The 24,517-nt window shown below is 42.8% G+C and overlaps 2 protein-coding genes across 2 annotated transcripts; one reads left to right on the top strand and one right to left on the bottom strand.

Moving 5' to 3' along the window:
• Positions 1 to 8,686, top strand: LOC308575426 (kallistatin-like). Its single transcript, XM_081174062.1, has 5 exons — positions 1 to 129; positions 3,363 to 4,004; positions 5,817 to 6,087; positions 7,202 to 7,349; positions 8,351 to 8,686. The coding sequence occupies exons 2-5, from the start codon at positions 3,383 to 3,385 to the stop codon at positions 8,540 to 8,542; spliced, it is 1,233 nt and encodes a 410-aa protein (XP_081030188.1). The 5' UTR covers positions 1 to 129; positions 3,363 to 3,382; the 3' UTR covers positions 8,543 to 8,686.
• A 4,516-nt stretch (positions 8,687 to 13,202) lies between these two features.
• LOC308597679 (alpha-1-antitrypsin-like) lies at positions 13,203 to 18,635 on the bottom strand (the record flags this gene model as incomplete). Its single annotated transcript, XM_081213651.1, has 4 exons — positions 13,203 to 13,394; positions 17,331 to 17,478; positions 18,080 to 18,353; positions 18,605 to 18,635. The coding sequence occupies 4 exons, from the start codon at positions 18,633 to 18,635 to the stop codon at positions 13,203 to 13,205; spliced, it is 645 nt and encodes a 214-aa protein (XP_081069777.1).
• Positions 18,636 to 24,517: the final 5,882 nt, after the last annotated feature.

Genomic DNA, 24,517 nt, shown 5'->3' with positions numbered 1-24,517 from the left:
CATGGTCAATATTTGTTGTTCTTGGCTTAGTCCGTTGTGTTTAATGAAGGAGACAGTGCCCCAACATAAATAGCCGCTTACTGCAAAGAGTTTCCCCTGCTTCTTCCCAGAGACACCTCTGAACGTTCTGTAAGTATCAAGCGTGCCTTTCCCGATGCTGCTACAGCAGAGGTTGGCTTGGAGGGTACCATGGGGGTGGCCTGTGTGCAAATGGAGATGTCAGGAAAGGAGAGAAGAGAAGAGGAGCAGGTATGAAAAAGGAGGTGATAGTGAAAAATGGGTTGAAAAGGAGGCTGCAGAATAGAAGCAGCTTTCGAAATGGGGAGTTGCAAAGGGTGGTTAGAAATAGCATCAGGCACGTACTGAAGTAATGTAGGTGGTACATGACTTCCGTCAGACTAGCCAAAATATACAAACTAAAATCAAATTTGTGTTGGAGATGTCAAGAGGTGGAGGGAACGATGTATCATGTATGGTGGGGATGTGGGAAAATAAAAACATTCTGGAGTAACATTCACGAAGAACTAAAAAAGATGTTAGAACATCATTTGAGAAAAAGCCAGAAGCGTTTCTATTAGGCTTAGTCTCAAAAGACATCGCCAGTGATAAGAAAGATGTGTTTTTATGTGCCACAGCTGCTGACAGACTACCATTAGCAAAAAACTGGAAAGGGGACACCATTCCCTCAGTAGCGGAGTAGCAAAACAGGCTTTGTGAATTTATAGATCTGGCTAAAATGACAGCGGCTACTAGATTCCAATCAAATAAAAAATTAAAGAAAGAATGGGAATGTGTGGAAGAATATATGACAAAACATTGTTTCAAAACAAATTTATTGATATGCATTGACTGAAGTTCGTAAAATTAAGGTTAAAAAAAGAAAAGTGACTAATGGGGAATATGTAAATAATTTTCCTTAACACAATATTATAGTAATGAATAATATTGAAAGCTGAACATGGATGGAGCGAAGTCACAATGGCATAAATCAGAAAAACGAATAGACAGTAATACCGTATTTTTCGCACTATAGGACGCACTTTTTCCCCTCCAAAAATGAAGGGGAAATGTGTGTGCGTCCTATGGTGCGAATGCAGGCTTTTGCTGAAGCCTGGAGAGCGAGAGGGGTCCGTGCGCACCGACCCCTCTCCCTCTCCAGGCTTCAGGAAGCTATCCCAAGTCTTGCAAGCCCGGCGGGATGTCCCGCGGGCTCGCAAGGCTTGCGGGCAGCAGCCTGCACCCAAAAGCTGGGGACAGCGGGGAGGCGCAGAGCCGCCACCCCGCTATTCCCCGACCTGATCTGGAGGCTGGCGGGGGGAGAAGCAAGCCTGCTTCTCCCCCCCCCCCAGCCCCACAAGCTCGGGGGATAGGGGGATGGCGAAGCGCCGCCATCCCGCTATTCCCCGACCTGATCTAGAGGCTGGGGGTGGGAGAAGCAAGCCTGCTTCTCTCCCCCCCACCATCCCCACAACCTCCAGATCAGGTCGGGGAATAGCGGGATGGCAGCGCTCCGCCATCCCGCTATTCCCCGACCTGATCTGGAGGCTGGGGGTGCGAGAAGCAAGCCTGTTTCTCCCCCCCACCATCCCCACAACCACCAGATCAGGTCGGGGAATAGCGGGATGGCGGCGCTCCGCCATCCCGCTATTCCCCGACCTGATCTGGAGGCTGGGGGAGGGAGAAGCAAGCCTGCTTCTCCCCCCCACCATCCCCACAACCTCCAGATCAGGTCGGGGAATAGCGGGATGGCGGCGCTCCGCCATCCCGCTATTCCCCGACCTGATCTGGAGGCTGGGGGTGGGAGAAGCAAGCCTGCTTCTCCCCCCCACCATCCCCACAACCTCCAGATCAGGTCGCTCCGCCATCCCGCTATTCCCCGACCTGATCTGGAGGCTGGGGGTGGGAGAAGCAAGCCTGCTTCTCCCCCCCCAGCCCCACAACCTCCAGATCAGGTCGGGGAATAGCGGGATGGCGGCGCTCCGCCATCCCGCTATTCCCCGACCTGATCTGGAGGCTGGGGGTGGGAGAAGCAAGCCTGCTTCTCCCCCCCACCAGCCCCACAACCTCCAGATCAGGTCGGGGAATAGCGGGATGGCGGCGCTCCGCCATAGGGCTATTCCCCGACCTGATCTGGAGGCTGGGGGTGGGAGAAGCAAGCCTGCTTCTCCCCCCCACCAGCCCCACAACCTCCAGGCTTCAGGAGAGCCCCACCGCCAGCGCCACAAGCTCGGGGGACAGCGGGAGAGGCACAGCGCGCCTTTCCCGCTGTCCCCCGACTTGTCTAGAAGGCTGGCAGGGGGAGAAGCCTGCTTCTCCCCGTCGCCAGCCCCGCAAACTCGGGAGACAGCGGCAGGGGGCAGTGCGCCATTCCCGCTGTCCCCCGACTTGGTTAGAAGGCTGGCGGGGGGAGAAGCCTGCTCCTCCCCGTCGCCAGCCCCGCAAACTCGGGAGACAGCGGCAGGGGGCAGCGCGCCATTCCCGCTGTCCCCCGACTTGGTTAGAAGGCTGGCCCAGCCCCGCAAACTCGGGGGACAGCGGGAGAGGCGCAGCGCGCCATCCCGCTGTCTCCCGACATGGTTTGGAGGCTGGCGGAAGGCTTCCTCCTCCCCCAGCCCCGCAAGCTCCCAGAGCGATGCCAAAGCTGCGCGCAGCTTCGGCATGGCTCTGGGTCCCGTTCTGGGGGAGGGGGAAGCTCGGGCTTCCCCGCCCCAGCCCCGCGCCTGGCGGGGGGGGATAAAATTTTTTTTGCCTTTATTTCCCCCCCCCCCAAATCTAGGTGCGTCCTATGGACCGGTGCGTCCAATAGTCCGAAAAATACGGTATATATGTTGATAGTATGTATTGTAAAGAATGATAAAGGGTGTAACTGAATGTAACAATGCAAAATTAAAATGAAAGATAAAAAGAAAAAAGAAATAGCATCAGGCAAATTTTGCTGTCTTTTACCTTATTCCATTTTGGGTCATTGACAAAGTTTTTAACCTGTGCTTTTTCTGGGGGCACACAGTACTGGCACCATTTATTTATTTTTTAATTGTTAAATGTTTGGAACTTCCTATAGCAACTTCATGATGAGTCTTCATGATGAGTGCTGGCATGTTTGTTTCTTTTTTAAAAACAAAAACATGGGTTTTAACAAAGATCACTTTGTCCCTAATATTCTGCCCAAAGGGGGGAAAGTGGGTTTTTTTAAAATTTTCTGCCAGAATGCCAGACAATAGCTGAAATGCAAGCCAGAGTCCTCCGCACAACAGTACCAGAGAAGCCTAAGAGACCGGAGAGGACAAAAGCAACAAATAAAGATTGTCTGCCATGTTAATATAAAATAGACCTAAACATTAAATGTGATCCCCTCCCCCCAGAGAACTTCCAGAGGAACACAATGCCTCACATCTACCTGTCTTTGCTTCTGGCTGGGCTCTGTGCTTTTGCCCACTGTCACCACAAGGGGGACGATGACCATTCTCCTCTTACTGAAGGTGACAGAGATTTGCCTTCTGTGAAGATAGTCCAAGGAAATGCTGACTTTGCCTTTCGATTCTACCACCATGTCGCTTCAGAGACCGCTCAGAAGAACATTATCTTTTCCCCTCTAAGCATTTCCGCTGCCTTGGCCATACTGTCACTGGGTGCTCAAAACACCACATTAAGTCAGCTTTTGTTAGGACTTGGCTTTAACCAGTCAGATACCAGCGAGCAGGAAATACACGAGGGTTTCCACCATCTATTACACATGTTGAACCTCCCCAATGCTGAAATCCAGCTGAGCATTGGGAATGCCCTATTCACAAATGACCAAGTGAAACTCGTGAAAAAGTTCCTGGATGATGCCAAACATTTTTATGAGGCAGATGTTCTTCCAACTAACTTTATGAATCCTGCAGTAGCTGAAAGTCAAATCAATGGATATATAAAGAACAAAACCAATGGGAAATTAGATGATGTTGTCCAGGGTCTTGACCCAGAGGCTGTGATGATTATTGTGAACTATATTTACATGACAGGTAAGTCAGATGGACTTGTTTTATACACATTTTGCTTCTTAGATGTTCTTTAAACTGAGAAGTTTAAACTTTAAGTTGTGGTTCTAGGTCCAGATTTGTTGGTGCTTTAGTCTGGAATCGTCTGCCCATTGTGTGAGCAGAAACTTCTCAGACTTCTGATCACAGAGAAGTTCCTTAAATCTGTCAGAAACTTGACCTCCACCATTATCAAAACAAATCAAATATATTGTGATACCCATTTTCCTGGAAATGTGATTCAGCAATTGGGCACTAAAGTAGAAACAGAGCTATAAAGACATGTGTCTCAAGATACCACTAAAACATGAGTGTTTATTAAAGGCTCTGAGTATGATAATATATAATAATATTACAGTGGTACCTCATCGGGTTAAGTACTTAATTCGTTCTGGAGAGCCGTACTTAACCTGAAACTGTTCTTCACCTGAAGCACCACTTTAGCTAATGGGGCCTCCCACTGCCGCCGCGCCACTGTTGCGCGATTTCTGTTCGCATCCTGAAGCAACGTTCTTAACCCGAGGTACTATTTCTGGGTTAGCGGAGTCTGTAACCTGAAGCGTATGTTACCTGAGGTACCACTGTATAATATAATATAATATAATATAATATAATATAATATAATATAATATAATATAATATAATATAATATAATATAATATAATATAATATAATATAGAAGAATTAAATATATTGAAGAATTAAATAGCCTTTTTTCAACATTGTAATCCACACATCTGTATCTGACCCAGTTCCGCCCGGCACTTACTTGGTGATCACAGAAAGGGGTAGCACCTGCAGTAGCTTCTACCCACTGTTTGATCAGGTGCATGGAGGAAAGAGGTTCCCCACCAGCAGAGCCTTGCAGAGTGCCAGAGTGTGGAGTTGAGGGACGCCGCCACTTCATCCAAACCCCTCCAGCCATTAGGATTATGGGGTTTGGATTAAAGCTATACAAGTGGTACCTCGGGTTACAGACGCTTCATGTTACAGACTCTGCTAACCCAGAAATAGTACCTCGGGTTAAGAACTTTGCTTCAGGACAGAACACGGCGCGGCGACAGCGGGAGGCCCCCATTAGCTGAAGTGGTACCTCATGTTAAGTTCAATTTCAGCTTAAGAACGGACCTCTGGAACGAATTAAGTTCTTAACCTGAGGTACCACTGTAGTAGCTAAAATAAGGCTGAACGGTAGCATCTGTTCTCTTTTGCCCCCACATCTTAGAATGATGAAGTTACTGCATTGCTTACCTGGAAGAGGCAAAGCTTTATTAACATATTGTTACAAAAGTGGTGGTGGGGCACCCACACTCTGTGCCGAGCTGCAACAAGAGCCCATGGGGTTCTCCTTTGGAGAACTGAGACACAGGGAGATTGTTGTAGCTCTAAGAAACATGGTTTATTCACCTATTTACACTTTCAGTCTGCATGGAGGGAGTCCAGATCTTGCAGCAAGGTCATTTCAAGAGGGGCTTATCTCCCATAGCAGTGCAGCCATGGCATATCTCCTGCTCAGACCTTCAGCCAAAGATGGTTCCCAGGCCTTCTTCCTTTTCTTCCCACCAACAGTTGCTCAAGACTCTTCCTGTCAGCTCACACCCAGTTGCCATGGCAACCTTCCAACCCCCCAGTCTCTGTTCACACTCCAGGGGACAGGGGAAGGTCAATCCTGATGTATTCCTGATTTTAGAGTGTGTGAAATAGCTATTCACCTTTATGCGTGAAATATTATTTTGGTTTGCTCTTTCTCCTCACTCCCCTCCATGACATGTATGCTGTTATTGTTATTTCCATGAGCCTTTTGGAAAAATCCTTTCAATTACCTGCATACAAGTGAAGGAGACTTCTATGTGGATGAGCAAACAACGGTCAAAGTCCCGATGATGAACAAAGACAGCCGGTTCGAGACTTACCATGATAACATCCTATCCTGTGAGGTTGTGAAGCTCCCTTACAAGGGCGACGTTTCAGCATTCTTTATTCTTCCTGACCAAGGAAAAATGAAGCAGGTGGAAAATGCTCTTAGCAAAGACGTTTTGTTAAAATGGATGAAATTGGTGAAACCATGGTAAGAGATCATAGTGGAAAGTATGTAACACACACACACACTTTTCAATGCATGTGCTGTGAATTTGAGGGATGGGATTAGGCTTTATGATCCCTTCTAATTCCTGGATCAGTGAACGATTCCATTGTGGAATTATCCAGGACAGGACCATAATGGCCCCTAAGTATGGGTCATTAGTATAAAAAAAGGAAGTTGCTTTGGGACACAATCTCTTTTTCCTGACTAGTGGTGAGAAGGTCAAAGGCCAGGGGAAATGTTTGTGTGTGGGTTTGAAGCAGGCAGAAGCCAGAGAGTGCGAGCCATGCTTGATTTCTGTTGGAACCCAATGTGATGACTATGGGATAAACAAGACCATCTTGACCACCAGTTTAGGGAAGTTTTTAATGTTTTATATTTTATTGCTCCTCCTCCTCCTCCTTCTTCTTCATGTTCTGTTAGGAGCCGCCCAGAGTGGCTGGGGAAACCCAGCCAGATGGGTGGGGTATAAATATTATTATTATTATTATTTATGTGGTGTTAGGCGAGGGGCAATATATCTGATGGGGGACATGGGTGTAGCCACAAGGGCAGCTTCCCTGCCTAAAAAAACAAAAAAAAAATTAACTAACTGACCAATTGTGTCACAGATAACTCTGTTTTGCCCCCATAACATAAAGCCTGCCCCACTCTAAAATAAATCCTGGCTACTCCCTTGATGGGGTACACATCATGCTTCTTCTGGGTAGTTCATCCACTATTGGTCCGTCCCCCCTGAACTCAGCTCTCATCTGTGGCTTCTAGCATGTGGCTCAGCGTGTGACAATGGCCACACCCCAGGAACAGCCTTTATACCCTCACCTGACTATATCAGGTGAGGGTAGTCATAGTAACAGAGCTATTTTAGTCCTGTCTATTCATTTCATTGGGAATGAGTGGAACTAGTAGTGGATACAATCCCATTGTTACAAAAAAGAAACTAATATATTCCTTTTTAGCAATGTTATCATGGACTACCATTTTTAAATTTAAATCCTTTTAGCAATTATACTCTAGCCATAATGTAAATTGTCATTATTTGTATTATGCACCCCATCCCATGCAATACCTCACTAGCCTCTGGTTCTTCTTTCAACAGGAGAATAGAGCTTGCCCTTCCAAGGTTTACAATCTCTAGCAACTATGTTCTCCAAGAGATGTTAAGAAAAATGAATGTTACAGAGGTATTCACAAACAGAGCAGACCTCTCTGGAATTACTGGGAAGCCTGAGCTGAAGGTTTCCAAGGTAGGTTCCTCCAAATTCACCCTCTTATCCAAAGGCTCTATATTTTCTTTCACCCTGCATTTTAGGCCAGAGGTACACTTGTCTGAAGGTTCAGATGAATATAATTTGGGATTTAGAGTACTTGAACCACAATCCCATCTCTCATGGAGAGGAGGAGCCAAACATATTTTGTATCCCAGCTTTGCTTGAAGACAGTTGAAGGGAAGCTCCAATGCAGTTGGTCTCCCAACAGAACTTATTGAGAGACCCTGAAGCTCTACTTCTTCCTTTTCCCATCATGCCCGACCCTTGGTCATGTAGCCTGGGGTTGTGGGGAGTTGGGATCTAACAACATCAGAAGGGCCACAGCTTCCTCACTTCTGAATGCTAATGAGCAGAAAATTAGGTTTCATTAGCTTTGCGAAGAATGCAGTTAGCACTGGGGATGGAGGAGGAATGTAATTTATATGTATTACGTACCTGCTTGTATACTTGTATTACATACCTGCTTATGTCTGACCTGCTCATGCACTGTCTCTTTTTAAAACAAACAAACAAACAAACAAACATGTACACATACACTATGTTTCTGCAGCATAATTTTGTAAGTATATTATAAGTATATAATGTATTTTATAGAGTTGCCATATTTCAAGAATTTAAAATCTGGAGACAAAAGTTGTTCAACTTTTGGAGGGGAATGAACCTCAAAGTTGCTGAGCTTTTTTGGGGGGGGCAACCATCAGAATGGACAGGGATCTTGCTTCTCATCATCATTAAGGGAGAGGCAAGATTTTCTGAAAATTCCATCACTTCCTTGAAGCTGACTGATACAAAAATATGATGCTTAGAGAAGATTAGGAGGACTAGATTAATAGCCAATCAGAATGAGAAGTGACCACGTGAAGCTGTTTCTTAAGACATTCAATGGATTTGTCTGTTTCGAAGAACTAGATTTTCTCGTACTAAAACCCTGATTCAGTCATTATGTTGTACTGAAGTATTGCTATCTTTCTTTGCAGGCTATTCACAAGGCTTACTTAAATGTCCATGAGAATGGCACAGAAGCTGCAGCTACTACTGTTTTTGAAAGTGTCCCCTACTCCGTGCCCCCTGAAGTTAAGATCAACCGCCCCTTTCTGATGGTAACTGTTCATGAGAAAACCAGCACCGTCTTGTTCATAGGAAAAGTGAAGAATCCTACTGAGACATGACTGAACAACTTGTGCAGCAGCACAGAAAACTTTGGTTTCCAATATGAGGCATGTTTGAAAAGATGCTTTTAGGTATCAGGTACTAGGGCCATTGCTATAACATGTTCCCAAACAAATTAAGCACTAGTTGAGTTGTCTGCAAAATCATTTGGTGTCTTCCTTCCTTCCTTCCTTCCTTCCTTCCTTCCTTCCTTCCTTCCTTCCTTCCGTCTTTCTGTCTTTCTCCACAGACTTAAAAATATGCAGTGTATTTCAGGGGAACAACATGAGTGATTGAGTTACTGAAATTAAGCCAGGAGTTTCTTTCCTGGCACCTGTGGGTTCCATGGCATCTGCAAAGGCTTTCACTGGTGCCCCTGGGTAGGAACCCCAAAGAGAGCTTTCAAGAATAGTAATGTTCTTCCCCCCTAGAAAGAATGTTATGGGCCAAAATGTGCAAGTTCCTTCAAACAAAGGCTGGTAGAAGATACTGCATACCACAGATACCAGTCAGGCCCCCAGTGATAAACCTGGATTAATGAGTGCCCACACGTGCACAAAGCAGAAAGTTGCAGACCCAGGTCATGCATCCCCCCTGCCACTTCACCATGCGGACCAGAAATGAAGGGCACCACACAATCAGTATGGGATCGAATCAGGCCACAACTTTATTGACTACAGATGAAGAGGTTTGGCCTAGGCAATGGGTAACAATTTACTTCTGGACCGTCTGCCAGAAATGACTTCAAGGGTCAACCCAGCAGTGGGGATTCCTATGACTTACATCAAATGGGGTAATCCTGGCAGGGATTGCTGCCTAGAGGAGCACTGAGGCTCAGGTCCCCATTTGGGCATATGGACAGAAGCAACTCCTACACAGATCCCTTTATCGGGGTACCCAATTTCAGGAAGGTGAGGCGAGGGTACAAACGCCCCCTCCAGCCAAGACCAAGGTTACCCAGTGCCTAAACCACCAAACATGTGATGATTGCTATGATGTAGACCAAACCCTCAGGCCATAGCCAATTTGCCTGAAAGGCAATTTCCTACACAGCCCTGAATACAGTGGTACCTCAGGTTAAGTACTTAATTTGTTCCAGAGATCCGTACTTAACCTGAAACTGTTCTTAACCTGAACTTTAGCTAATGGGGCCTCCTGCTGCTGCTGCGCCGCCGGAGCCCAATTTCTGTTCTCATCCTGAAGCAAAGTTCTTAACCTAAAGCACTATTTCTGGGTTAGCAGGGTCTGTAACCTGAAGCGTATGTAACCTAAGGTACCACTGTACGGCTCCCGCAAGAGCCGTGTGCTCTTTAAAGGGAGCGCGGCTCTTGGGGGCTTTTCTGGGAGGTGGGGGCCGCTGCTCTGTCCATTTTCCCACCTCCCACAAAAGCCAGGGATAGCTCCTCGCTGCCCTGTGGAGGCTTTGCATGGCTAAGCCAAAACCTAGATCAGCCAGCGGGATCGCAGCTGTCCTGGCTTCTTGCCTGGCAGCGCGCAGCCTCTCCTGGGCAAGCGGAGCCTTCATCCCCTGCCCGGGAGAGGCTGCACACGGCTAAGGCTCCCCCAAGAGCCGCACTCCCTTTAAAGAGCGCGAGGAGTGTGTGTGCAGCTCTTGGGGGCTTTTCCCCAGGAGGAAGAAGGACAGCCCTTCTCCCTCCTTGGGGAAAAGCCCTGAAGAGCCGTACACATGCTCCATGCGGCTCTTTAAAGGGAGCGCTGAGCAGAGCCTCCTGCCTGCATTTGCTCCATAAGACGCACAAACATTCCCCCTTACTTTTTAGGAGGGGAAAAGTGCATCTTATAGAATGAAAAATACGGTAATTGGCTCTTTTGATTGCATTATGATTTGGTATGATTTGGTATTGTAGTAATGTGGCCTGTGATCAGGACAAGACAGGATGTGTGTCTGCTTTTAAAGGAGGTTTCTTTCTGGCTACCGAAAAGAATAAGGACCAACTGAATAAAGAGCGTGACTTTGATCCGGTCCAAGAAACTGTCAGATATGCTTTCAAAAACGTATCTTCTCAAATGTGTGTATATAACGAAGTTGACAACTATGTAACTGAATATGTGAAAACTGTAAATATCCCTAAGGGTATTAGATTGCCATTTCCCTTTACACTGTTCCAATACTCTTAGCACTAAGAAAAAACATAAAGCGGTCAGACAGGAAAATAACGAAAGACAGTTTATTGAACAGATACAAATCTTCAGACAACTGGGGCATATGCCCAAGGTGATCATTATGCAAACATGCAAGGACAGCCAGGGGGTGGCCAGACATGCAATGGAGTCAGGAACCGATAGCGCTTCCAGCAGTTCCGTTCCTGTCAAAAGCCAGAGGACAAACATCAGCGCCCCACAACCCCACCTAGGAAAAACTTTATACAACAAGCTGCATTCATGTCCAAGAAAGAACTTGCTCCCCTAATAATAGTTTTGAGTATTAAGAAACGGCCCCTGCAAATAAGGGCAGCCAGGAGAAAAAACTCAACGGGAGACAAGCGATCTGCCCAAAGGCAAGGTAGACTGGGGGTTCAAAACAACTTACTTAAATGACCTGTCAAGCACGGACCAATGAACACAACCAAACAGCGCCATCTTGTGTTTACTACACTGGTACTGCAGTGTAATCCCATATGCTCCCTTCATTGATCCACTATGTCAAAGAGCAATTGATTAGCGTAACTGAATTGCTACAATGCATCCACTGTAATTAATTACTTCCTGTCTATAAGGGCCTTCTCCAATTACGCAAACTTTCAAAATATTCTTATAAATTGACCGTTCCACGGATCTTCACCCTTCCAATTTAAGTCTGCTAAGGGGAAAGATGGCTACCAAAGGGAAGGGCTTGAGATGTGAACCTGGCAACCATAACCCCCAAAGCAGGAGATCACGTACTCAGAGAGCCTTGCCCAAGAGATAATATCAGGCCCAGGTGTCAGACAGGTAGCCATCTCAAGAACAAAGACGAACTACCCAAGAAGGAATTTGGGTCTTGACTAAACAAAGAGACTGTGATTAACCTGACTGGGAGGGTCAGGAAACTGTAAATATCCCCTTTGTCTTCATCTATAGGTGTCTGGTGAAGGTCATGAGGAGGGAAGGGGCAGTCTCCCCATACTCAGGTTACTGCCACCAAACCTCCCCTTGTGTGATGAATCTATGATGTAGTAATGATGTACTTTTAGAGGTGTGCATATGTAATTTAGAAACTTATAAAAGTTTCGGTCCTCTTTTGTTTGAGGTCTTGCCTGTCTCTCTGTTGGATTGGGTAGGACCCTGCCATAGCAGTTGCTTTCTATCAAAATAAAGGTCAGGCTTCACAGCTGCTTCGCTTTAAGTTACTTTGGTTGTCGTCTAGTTTATTTCTCTCCGACCGCAGGAACCATCTAGTATCTTGCAGGCCCATCGTGTCTCTTAAGGACCCAGGTCGGTTTTGTTCTGTTTTTTCCTGCTGTATTGGACTGTTATTAATGAAAAATTAATAAAAATTATTTAGAAAAAAAATACACCAGTACAACAAAGTACTCCCAGCAGGATGAAGTAGGTGAAAAAGAGGAGTCCCAGGCAAATTAGGGGCTCCCTCCAAAATTCCTATGCAGTTCTTAGCAAAAGCCCATCCTGCATAGGGAAGGAGGGCACACTGAAGTGGAGACTGGCATGTTTGGAGAGGAGCAGGGCTGAAAAGTGGGTCTGCTCCTCCACCTCCATATTCAACCCATGCTTGTGTTGGGATTTCAGTTCTCACAAGCTGCCAGGAAGCAGCTGGGTTGTTTACATCAGGTGATGTTACTGACCGTGGGACAGGAAGTCTGAGTCAGTTCTCAGAGTACTCAGTCTAACCGGGTGGAGTTTGCTGAGTGCTTCTTCCGCTTCTGGATTGAAGCAGTGTTGAGTCGGAGACTCTAAGGCTGTACTGCTCAAGACAAGCAGCCATGCTCTTGTATGCAGTTTTAATAAAGTAGCCTGGAGACTACAGACTGCCTTTTTCTTCTGATGGGTTGCCAGGAGGAAGTGAGTGTGCTTTTCTCACAAGGGAGAAGTCGCTTTTTAATGGTCTCTCTGGACTGAAGATTCCTGGGTTCCAGCCAGAGTGTGGACCTCTGGATAAATGCTCCGGTGGGTCTAGGAGCTGGCAAGCCTCCCGGGTGGGCGTTTTTCCAACAGATTGCACATGGGTTAGCAGCACAGCACCTCTGAGGGAGCTCACCTGTGTTTTCTTTCCCAGGGGAATCAGGGTGTGGCAAATTCGCCCCCTGTTCAAGTGTGAGAGCGGCATTGTGTAAAATTGCTATGCAAGTTTTCGTGTGTGTTCATTCTTGTGTTTTAAGGTAATCTTGTGTGCTGTATTTTTGTTGTTTTTTATGCCGCCCAAGATGAAGGTCAGGCTGTGAATGTTCATAATAAATTAAAATAATAAATAAAATAATGACGACATATGTGTGAAATCGCTCTTGGGTTTCAAGCACTTCAAGTCCACCTTGGGCAAACATCATTTGAATTACAATAAGCAATAGCTAGTCAAACTAAAACAACTGCAACAATGCCATGAATCCTTCAGTTGTTTAATAATTTGTGCCAGTAGCGGCCTTAACTCAAAATACAATTTCATACACATTGTACACTAAACCAGAACATAATTGTAAGTCATGCAAATGTATCCTAGCTGTGTAATTACTTCTTCTGAGGGTTTGCAACTCTCCCCATGAACAAGATAGATTTGGTGATGTCATGGAAGAGAAGAACGAGGAAGGGCGTATTGAACCTCACTAGAAAATGCATGCTCCGGCTAACTGCTTCCACTGCAGTGGCAGCTGCAGCTTCAGTGCCAGCCTCGTCGACATTCAGAACAGCTTCGTGAAAAGCCTACCAGCGAGACAAACAAGAATTAGTCTCCAACATAGGCCAATATGTTATGATTAGACAGAGATGGTCCTGGCCCTTGCAAGCAGAAGAGGGTATGCGAGACAAAATTCATGTTGTTATTTCTCAGACTTCCAGGTTAGCGCGATCAGCAAATGGCGGATTCCCTCCGAGCTCCGGAGGGAATCGGCTCGGTGGAAGAGGGGTCCTGCCGCGGCGACGACGCGGGGACCCTCAGAAACCACAGGCACGGAAGCCTGTGGACTTGGTGACTCGGCGGGCACCATTTGCGCCCCCTCCGACTTGCAAAGAAGCCTTTTTAAAGGCTTCAGAGTGGGTGGCGGAGAGCGGCGTGGTGTTGTGAGTAGACCGCTTCTTCCATGGAGTGAAGCCGCAAGCCATGGCTGGAGAGCGCTGACTTCTTTCCTTGATCATTCGGACTACAAAAAGTAACAACCCGTGAGTAATACGGAAATTGGAATTAAAAATCTCTTTCAATTGAATTCGGTACACCGGGGGAGGTGCCAAAAGGAAGTCCGCCTCCCCCCCCTTGCAGACAATTTAAAGCAAGAATTAGATAACTAAGGTCGAGAGACTGTCTTCCTCTCTTCGAGACAATTTTTTTTAATTACACGACTTGGATATATAAGTTTATTACTGGAGGATTAGAACTGAACGTTAGAGTTGAAGTGTAACCCCCCCCCCCGGATCCGGGAGCGATCCGTGAGAGAGCCTGTAGAAGATATTTACAGAGTTTGACAGCTGTCAAATGAGCTGTCAAAGTCAGGAAATTCTATTTTTTGCTACTTGTGCCGGTTATTTTGTTACATTGGACTGTACGTTTTTGAAATTAGAGAGGAAATAAGAACAAAATAACCTGATTGTTGGAGAAAGAACACTTAGTAACCAGAATCCCTCTAGAGGGGGTTCTGAGATATTACAATGGCTGCAGATGGAAAAATACAGGCAGTGTTGGATAGGGTGTTTGATTTCCTGGGAAAGCTGCAAGAGTGATGTTATGGCTACAAATCTTACAACCTTGAACCTTAAAATAAACAAATCTGTGGAAGCGGTTAAGGACTTGACTCAAGAAAAATCTACAGCTGGAAAGGAAGATACATGTGCTGTTTTGGAGGAATGCGAAGGAGGAGCGGAAATGCTGCAAGTGAAAAAGGACAACCAGAGGCCTGTTAAGTTGGAATATAAGGAAAGCAAGGTTTGGATGACGAATTTTTGGCTCGAAATGGAGAATGAAGATTGGAGATTTTTCCCTATGGGGAGTCCGGAAGACCTATGGATTATAAACTTGATCAAGGTGAAAACTGGAATGTTTGGGACATTTGGGACATTTGGACTTAGAAAGAGTAAGAAGCAGGATCTGGACTCTTTCTTTGAACATGGAGGCCTGGCTGGAAAAAACATAGACCCTACTGGGTCAAAGATGCTCCAAGATCTGATGTTCAACATAAAGGACTGTCAACAAAACCGGCTGAAAGGGACTGAGAGAGATTTAAGGGCCTCGGACGTGATAGATCCAGGCTGAGAACTGACAGACTGAAGGACAATTTCTGGGGATCGAAACTGGGGGAGGGGGGGAAGCTTTGGAATCCAAAGGGGTACAATTATATGTTTTTATTTGACAGGTTGTTTTGTAATTATTTTAATAATTGGGAACCTCGTGAAAGGGAACTTGGGTCGACCTTAGAAAAAGGGGTTAATGTTGAGTATTAAAATGAGGTTTAGAAGTTTAAAACTGGCTAACTAAGATGAATTAAGTAAAATATTAATAAGGGATAATTTGGGTATAAAGAACTTGCTGAGCTAAATTTTTGGAATTGGGATGCAAGAAGGGGAGGTGGGGGAAGTCCGGGAAAGTGGTTAAGAAAATAAGGTTTTAAAATTATACGTGTTATTTGTGTGTAGTGTCGATGTGTATGTTTATATTTTTTGTGTTTGTCTAAAAAAAAATGAGAAAACCCTAATAAATTTTTTATTAAGAAAACAACAAAATTCATGTTGTTATTTCTCACAACTATGATGTATTAATCTCTCTTTCCCACCAATCATGAGTGTATTGTGCACACCTCCAGTTATTCAAGAATTTGTCCTCAGGGGACTGTACACTTTCTCTTCTTCCTCACCATTGCTAGGTTTAGTTCAAAAATGCATCACAAGTTTTACTCTTTTCAAAATGAAATCTGGTCTCACATTTTCAAAGTAAGCCCAAGGTTACTTTGATCATGATTGTGATGCATGGCATGAACAGAAATATGTTTGACTAGATCTCCCAATTATTATCTATCTGTTCATGTAAGAGTCTTCATCAATGGAGGTGGGGGGGGGGTAGAATTGGATCTGAGTGGTGTATATATAATTTTTATTAAATTTTCTATTTTACAATTTCAACTAAATGTTTTACATAAAATATCAATGACTTCCCTTCTTCCCTTTCCATGGTTCATTTTGCATATCTTGTATATTTTTCAAAAATTATTTCAATTGCTTTTCCATTATTCCATCTGTCAACGATTATTGAATTTATCTTACTGCTGCCAGCATTTTCAGCTGTACACAGTTATTTTCCATATAATCAGTAAATGTTTTCCAATCTTATTTTTCTTATTCTATACGTTAAGTCTGCCAGTTGTGCATATTCTGTCAGCTTAAGTTGCCAGTCTTCTTTAGTTGAGACCTTGCTCACTCTATAGACTAACTATGAGAAGAAGTTCCAGATTGATAACCAAAGGGTGATCATCTTGAAAGAAATCCTGATGAGAATATTGAAAAAAAGAGCCAGCTATAAAGCTCTGACAGAAACCTTGAGAAGTAACAGAATAAGATACAGATGGGAGTATCCAGAAGGCATTTCATTTACTTATAAAGGGAAAAAACAAAGATGTAGGTTTCCAAATGAGGCAGAAATGTTATTAAAGGGGGGGGGCATTTAAAGATAAAGAGACCAAGTAGAGATGAAGAAGAACAGGGAGCACAGGAGGACAAATAGATCAGGACGATAATGAACCTGTAGATGCATGAAATAAGGTAAAAAACTACATGAAAATGATGTATTGTTGGTACCTAACCCCAGTTAAGATTGCAAAGATGGATAAAAACTCCACAAAAGTATGCTGGAAATGTAAAGATAATGACGGCACCTTTTTGCATATGTGGTGCAACGAAGGAAGAATGGATAGACTATGCCGAAAAGGCAAAATTTACCGTGAGGATTAGGCAACAAGACGAGAAAATTTTTTCACAAGATTGGAAAAAATTTATAGAATATGTTAAAGAACACTGTAAATATGTTAAAACATTAGCAGGGTTGTAACATTTATGATGGCTTAAATTTGGACAATCTATTCATAAAGAAGATTTGAAATTTATAGAGGAAAAATAATGATATACAAGATGACGATTGATTGAAATTGGAAGCCATGGGAGGAAGTCAGACAAGACGAATTTGGTGCATAATTATTTTCCTTTGTATAAGAACAAGCATGAAGGGGGCCTCCCAGCCTGTTCACAGGTCCTTATATGATCAGTGAAAACAGTTGGTCCTGGCAAGTACTAACCGCTCTCAGTCTTAACCTGATAACTGCCACTTGTCCAGATTTTAATTTGTCTGAATTAATTTTAGGATGTATTTTAATTAATTGATGCCTGTTTTTATGTATGCTGTGTTATTTATATGATGTTAGCCGGGGCTTAAGGGTTTCTCCACCAGTTCTGTTAGAAGACCTGGGGCTTTTCCTCAACTGTCATCAAACAGTTTGTGGTGCCTCTTCATCAGCACAGCTGGAATACGAAGTATTTTTTGGCTCCTCCTCTTCATGGGAGATGGGATTGTGGTGCAAGCACTCTAAAACATTTGACTCAAAGTGTAGGGTCAAATAAAATAAAGAACCTTTGGATCAACATGATTGATTTTGAGAAGCCTACCTTGGAAACCTTCAGATCAGGGTTCCCAGTAAATCCAGAGAGGTCTGCTCTGTTTGTGAATATGTCAGTAATACCCATTTTTATTAATAGTGCTTTGACAGAATAGCTGCCCGAGATTGAAAACTTTGGAAGAAATAGATGTATTCTCCTGTTGAAAGAGGAATCAGAGGCTGGTGAGGTACACTTTGAGAAAAATGCATAAGGCAAATAATTTACAATATGGCTAGATTAAAAGGGGCTGTCAATTATTGCTAAAAGCACAAGATTAAAAAAAATAGTAGCCAATGACCACAATAAATAGATTTTTATAACAATAGGGTTATATCCAGTGCTCGTCCTACTCAGAGCAGACCCCTTGAAATTAATAGGCAAGACTAAAATATCTCCACTAATTTTAATGGATGTGCTCTGAGCAGGACTACAATTAGATAAAGCTGAAAGAATGTATTAAGATCTCTATATATGCACACATAGGATCATAGAATTGTAGAGTTGGGATGGACGTTGAGGTTCATCTATTCCAAACCCCTGCAATCCAGGACTATGCAGCTGTCTCATACAGGGATTGAACCTGCAATTGTGGATCCAGAATTGGCCTCCACAATCACTTTGCGGACTCATTGTTAAAATCTTACTCGGCTATGAGTGATCACCAAAGAAGAAGCTTGGCATTATCAGCACTGTGCTATAACCAACGGCATTGATATATTCAAGTGCAACACTCTTTCCATGACTGCATGCTCACTTACCGTGGTTTCAGTGAATTCATCCATTTTAACAAAACGTCTTCATTGAGAGCATTTTCCAACTGCTCCATTTGCTCTTGTTTGTCAGGAAGAATAAATAATGCTGAAGCATTGCCCTTGTAGTGAAGCTTCACAACCTTACAGGACAAATCCTCATCTTGGTAAAACTCAAGCCAGCTGGCTTTTCTCATCATAGGGACTGTCACTGTTGTTTGTTCATCCACAAAGAAGTCATTTTCTTTTGTCTTCTGAGAATCAAAAGGTTTTTCCCAATCGGCTTATGGAAAGAACAACAACAGCATACAGGTCATTGGAGACAGAGCAGGAGGAAGAGAGCCAAAATAAGACCATGCTTAAGGTAAAAAGCCGTTTCACAAACTCTAAAAGGAATATGACTTTTTGGAACAATAACAACTATTTTTTTTTTCATTTCTGGAAATTTAATCTTAGGTCTTCCTACTGGATTTTAGTGCAGAAATAAGCAAAAAGAACTTTCAACAGTGTATAAAACAAGTCCTCATGACTTACCTTTCAAGAAGATATAATTTACAAGAACCATTACAGCCTCTGGGTCAGGCTTCTTGTAAACATTAGCTAATTTCCCATCAGTTTTCTTTTCAATGTAGCTATTGATTTGACTTTCAACTTCCTCAGGATTTTTGAAATTAGTAGGCAAGACTTCTGTCTCATAAAAAGTTTTGCATCATCCAAGAACTTGTCTAGGAGTTGCACTTGGTCAACTGTGAATAGGGCATTCCCAATGCTCAAGTGGATTTCACCATCAGGGTTGCTTAGCATCTGGAAGAGATGGCGGAAACCTTCATGTATTTCCTGCTCACTGATATCTGAATGTTAAAGCCAAGTCCTGACAAAAGCTCACTCAGAGTGGTGGTTCCAGCTCCCAGTGACACCATGGCAAACGCCGTGGAAATGCTCAAAGGTGAAAAGTAAATGTTATCGTGAGGAGTTTCGGAAGCAAGCTGGTGGTATAATCTAAAGGCAAACCCAGTATTTCCTGGGGCTATCTTCAAAGAGGGTAGATCACTGCCATGGTCTTCCTGGCATTCAAAAGTATCGTGGCAGGGGGGGGGGAACACAGAGCCCAGCAAGAAGCACATATAGGTAGGTATGAGACATTGTTTTCCTCTGAAAGTAGTCTGTACAGAAAGAATCACATTTAAAATTTCTCATTACCATGACATAATAAAGAATGTTTGCAGTTGGGTGGTGTCTATTAGCTTATTAGCTGCATGAGTTATTTTCTACTAAGGCAAAACACCAAGTGTCCTCACGATAGCCAAGGTCACTGGACAATCGACGTTGAACTGTGTTCATCTCATGCAGAGCTACCATGCAGAGCTACCACAGTGATGACATAGACATCTCAAGCCAAAGACATCTCAAGTCATAGACATAGACATCTCAAGCCAAAGAAGGCCCATAACAGAAAGCAGAAACTGCGGCCTCGAATCAATGCTGCCAGAACAATCATCCCTGAACTTTGCGATTGCATCTCTGAGTCCTTCAGACAAGCTCAACTGAACTGCCCCAGGGATATTGTTGAAGCAAGGTGGAACCATGTGGTTCCTATTTTCTGTTGCCTCTCAGGCTGTATTTGGTGACACAAAATGAAAAAGAAAGATGTTCCATCTCACCATTTCAGTGACTGAAGCTAACAAAACAGGTAAATTACTAGCCTGGCAACTGCGAAGAAGGCAAAAACAAAATGTGATAAATAAGATAAAATTGGAGGAGCAATTGATAGAACACCCAAAAGAAATACAGGAAAATTTCCTCAAATATTATGAGAAATTGTATAAAAAGGAAGAGGAAGAAATAATACGAATAGAAAAATATCTAGAAGACTGCAGCGGAAAGACTATAACAGAGGAAGAAAGAGCTCAATTAAATAAACCCATAAAAGTAGAAGAGGTCCAGGACGCGATAAGAAAGATGAAATTAGGGAAAGCCCCGGGACCGGATGGACTGTCAGCTAAATATTATAAAGTATTAGAAAATCAATTAACGCCAGTGCTATGTGACATCATGAATAATATATTAAGAGGAGGAAGGATACCGGAGACATGGAAAGAGGCCCACATCACGATGATCCCTAAACCTGATACGGACAAACTTAATACCAAAAATTATAGGCCCATATCATTATTAAATAACAATTACAACATCTTCGCAGAGGTAATGGCAAGCAGACTTAAAAGATGTCTAGTAGATCTAATTCATAAGGATCAAGCAGGGTTCCTCCCAAATAGGTTACTCAAAGACAATGCAAGGCATACCATAAATATCATTGAATATTTAGAGTGTAAGAATGAAGTACCTGCGGCGCTGATTTTCATTGATGCGGAGAAGGCATTCGATAATTTCTCATGGCCATTCCTACTAAAAAGCATGGAGAAAGCAGGGCTAGAGGGTGAATTTATGGAAGGAATAAATGCAATCTATTCGAATCAATCTGCCAAATTGATTATAAACAACAACTTAACAAATTCATTTAAAATTGAAAAAGGAACAAAACAAGGTTGCCCTCTATCCCCGCTTTTATTCATTATGGTATTAGAGGTAACCACGAACAAAATAAGAGCAACACCAGAGATTCGAGGGATCAAAGTAGGAACAAAAGAATACAAACTAAAAGCATACGCGGATGATTTGATGCTATCCCTAGAAGAGCTGCAAAAAAGTGTCAGTAAGGCCCTGGAAATATTAGAAGAATATGGCAAACTATCCGGTTTTAAATTGAATAAATCAAAAACAAAAATGCTGACTAAAAACTTGGGAAAAGATGTAAGAGAAAAATTAGAGATTCAGAATGGAATTAAGGTGGCCAAAAAAATAAAATATCTGGGAATTTGGCTAACCACAAAAAATATAAATTTAATCCAGGACAATTATTTGACAACTTGGAAGGAAGTCAAAAAAGATCTAGATACGTGGAATAAAGTGAAGCTTTCGTGGTCGGGAAGGATGACGGCAGTAAAAATGAACATACTCCCAAGAATGTTATTCTTGTTTCAAAACATTCCTGTGATTAGAGGTTCCACAATGTTTAAGGACTGGCAGGAAACTCTTTCGAAATTTATATGGCAAGGGGAAAGACCGAGAATAAGATTCAAATTACTTACAGATCGAAAAGAAAGAGGGGGATTCTCGGTGCCAAATTTGAAATTATACTTCGAGGCTTCCTGCCTTTGTTGGATCAAAGATTGGATCAATTTGGAAAATACTGACCTGCTAGACCTAGAAGGTTTCAACAATAGGTTCGGCTGGTATGCCTACCTGTGGCTAAATAAAGAAAAGGTACATAAAGGGTTTTCAAGTCACATTATTAGAGGGCCACTATATGAAGTTTGGGAGAAAAATAAAAAACTTTTAGAATGGAAGACACCCTGGTGGTTATCACCAGTTGACATATTAACAACCAAAAAAGCAATTATGGAGGGAGAAAGATTGACCTACGAAGACCTACTGATAAGATCAGAAAGTGGCTGGAAATTGAGAACATATGAAGAGTTGAAAGACAAATTAATAGGCTGGCTGCAGTATCATCAAATAAACGCAATATGGATGGAAAATAAAAAAGTAGGGATAAGTGAGAAAAAATCTAAATTTCAGATTGAAATAATTGAAGGCAAAACCAAGTTATTATCCAAAATGTATGATATATTATTGGAATGGGACACTAAAGATGAAGAAATAAAGGAGGTTATGATAAAATGGGCAATGGATTTGGGATACAATATAGAATATGAAAAGTGGTTGAAATTATGGAGTTGTGGAATGAAATTTACGGCATCCATCACACTTAGAGAAAATTTAGAAAAGATGATGTATAGGTGGTACATCACACCAGCAAAATTAGGAAAAATGTACAAAACAGGAAATAAGGCCTGCTGGAAGTGTAAAATTAAAGAGGGCAATTTCTACCATATGTGGTGGACTTGTGAGAAAATGAAGAAATTTTGGGATCTGATTTATAATGAGTTAAAAAAAATATTTAAATACACTTTCCCTAAAAGACCAGAGGCCTTTTTATTAGGAATAATCGGGGCTGAAATTAAAAAAGAGGATAAAACACTATTCCAATATTCGACAGTAGCGGCCAGAATATTAATTGCACAGAACTGAAAAAGGCCAAATATCCCAACGGTCAGAGATTGGCAAACAAAATTATTTGAATATGTTGAATTAGCAAAAATGACCCAAAAAATTAGAAACCAAAAAAATACAAAGTTTATTAGCAATTGGAATAAATTTATGGCATATATTGAAGGAAACTATAGAAACTTAAAAACTACTGCCGGTTTGATATAAATCTTATGACGCGTAAACCATAACAACTTTTAGCTGCAGGAAAAAAAAATTTGATCAAGAAGCCCGAAATCAGGAGGGAAGGAGGTCAACAGGTGTGTAGAGAAAAGATCTAAATAGGTAAAGATATAAGGATTCAAGGAATAAGACAAGGAAATGTAACAGAAATTGATGTTATTCTTGTGTTGTGCATGGATATTTTCTTTTTTTTCTTTTTCTTTTTTCTGTAACTGTTGTTTTATTTTTTCTTTTCGTTATCTAAGTGAAATTCAATAAAAAGAAATTCAAAAAAAGAAAAAAAAAGAAACTGGTGTTGAATGTACATAGAAAGACATGGCATTTTAAGGCCCTCGAGCAAGAGGCTGACCCAACATGAAACTGTTCCCTGTTTGGGAGACAGAGGGGAGTGATTGTTTTATCCCAGGTGAGAGCTAAGATGAGAGTAAAGTCCAGTATTTTTATATTACGGGTGTTGAATTGTCTCCCACTTGGCTCATAGGCCGATAGCATTAGTATATAAACATGTGTAAACTGTGTCTTCTGCCAAATGTTTTTGGCATTTGTGTTTTGCCCTACAGTGCTTTGGCTTCCTTGGAATGTTGTTACGGTAAGTGATCCTGCAGATTTATCGCCTAGGACTATTCCTTTAAGGTATCATAAACATTTTCACCCTCATCCCTAATGGATGATTTATTCTGAACCAGGCACTCTTCAGATCCTTCACATTTTCCCCCGGCAATCATTTTAACTGTCTTTTCCCATTCAGGTTCAGACAGAGCCCATCCCTTTTGTACAGACCTGGGTTTTCTGGAAGTGTTCCCAAGTGCCGCTTGGCACTTGATGCTTGATTGTTTGGGCTGAGATTCCAAGACTCCCGTCTTGCTTGAACAGCAGGTTTTTTTTCAGTTGCTTTCAATTTATAACTCCGGATAGCATCTCCCTCCTCCTGCAGCAGCCAATTAGATCAGAACAGCTAACTAGCCACATCAGCAACCATTAAGTTCATGAGGTCATTATTTGGAAGGGGAAAAAATAGATGTGGCCTAACTACTGAGCTGTGTAAGAAGAGGGAAATGTTGCTTTTTCATAAATAGAATAAATAAATAAATAGGAGCCTCCTGCAGCCAATCAGAAGCTGCACTTTGAAAGTCAAACTTTTCAACTTCTGGAACGAATTCTGTTTGACTTCCAAGGTACGACTGTATGCTTTTCTTGATTTGGACACTGTTCTTCTGTTGATTCAACCTAGAATAGCATTAGCTCCCCCCCCCCCCCGCTTCATCTATGAAGACCCCTAGTTCTTTTTCACATATACTACAGGCAAGCCAGGTGTTCCTATCTTATTTTTTTTGCAGCTGTTTCTTCCTGCCTAAGTACAGAACCTGAAATCTATCTTTATTACAATTCACTTGGTTAGTTTGGGCTGAGCACTCCAATCTGTTAGGGAAATCTTGAATGCCAATTATATCTTCAGTGACATTAGCTCCCCCTACCAGATTGGAACCATCTGAAGATTTGATTAGCTTCCCCCTCAATGCCTTCATCCAGGCCATTTATAAAAATGTTGAGCAACAATGAACCCAGAAAAGAATCCTGTGGCACTCCACTTGTACTTTCCCCCCAAGGTGATTTGGAATATTGTGTACGGTTCTGGCTGCCTCACCTCAAAATGGATACTGCAGAGGCAGAACAGGTTCAGAAATGATGAAGAGCAGCTCCTGTATGAAGAAAAATTGCTGCATGTGGGACTTTTTTGTTTAGAGAAAAGGCGAGTGAGAAACTGAATGGGGAAGGTTCAGGACCGATAAAAGAAAGGACTTCTTCTCTCAGCACACAGTTCAGCTATGGAACTTGCTCCCTCAAGAGACAGTAAAGAACAACAACTTGGATGGCCTTAAAATAGGATTAGAAAAAATCATGGAGGAGAGGGCTGTCAATGGCCACCAACCATGATGGCTATGCTTTGCCTTCACTTTCAGAGGCAGTATGCTTCCGAACACAAATTGTTTGAACCCAAGAGGGAAGAGTTCTCTTGTGTTTGCTGATTTGCCAGAGGCTTCCAGTTGACCTCGCTGAGAAAAGGATGCTGTGCTAGATAGCCACTAATTTCTG

This window comes from Podarcis bocagei (assembly GCF_964188305.1).
Source record: "Podarcis bocagei genome assembly, chromosome: 1".
Lineage (NCBI taxonomy): Eukaryota > Metazoa > Chordata > Lepidosauria > Squamata > Lacertidae > Podarcis > Podarcis bocagei.
Note: the sequence above shows the minus strand (reverse complement) of the source record. Positions and strands in the feature narration are given on the sequence as shown.

Bases quoted from the DNA above. Each gene is read 5' to 3' on its own strand.
- LOC308575426 (XM_081174062.1), top strand. From the start codon at position 3,383: ATGCCTCACATCTACCTGTCTTTGCTTCTGGCTGGGCTCTGTGCTTTT. The intron at 6,088-7,201 runs GTAAGAGATCAT...TTCTTTCAACAG, and splicing joins ATGAAATTGGTGAAACCATG to GAGAATAGAGCTTGCCCTTC. The intron at 7,350-8,350 runs GTAGGTTCCTCC...CTTTCTTTGCAG, and splicing joins CTGAGCTGAAGGTTTCCAAG to GCTATTCACAAGGCTTACTT.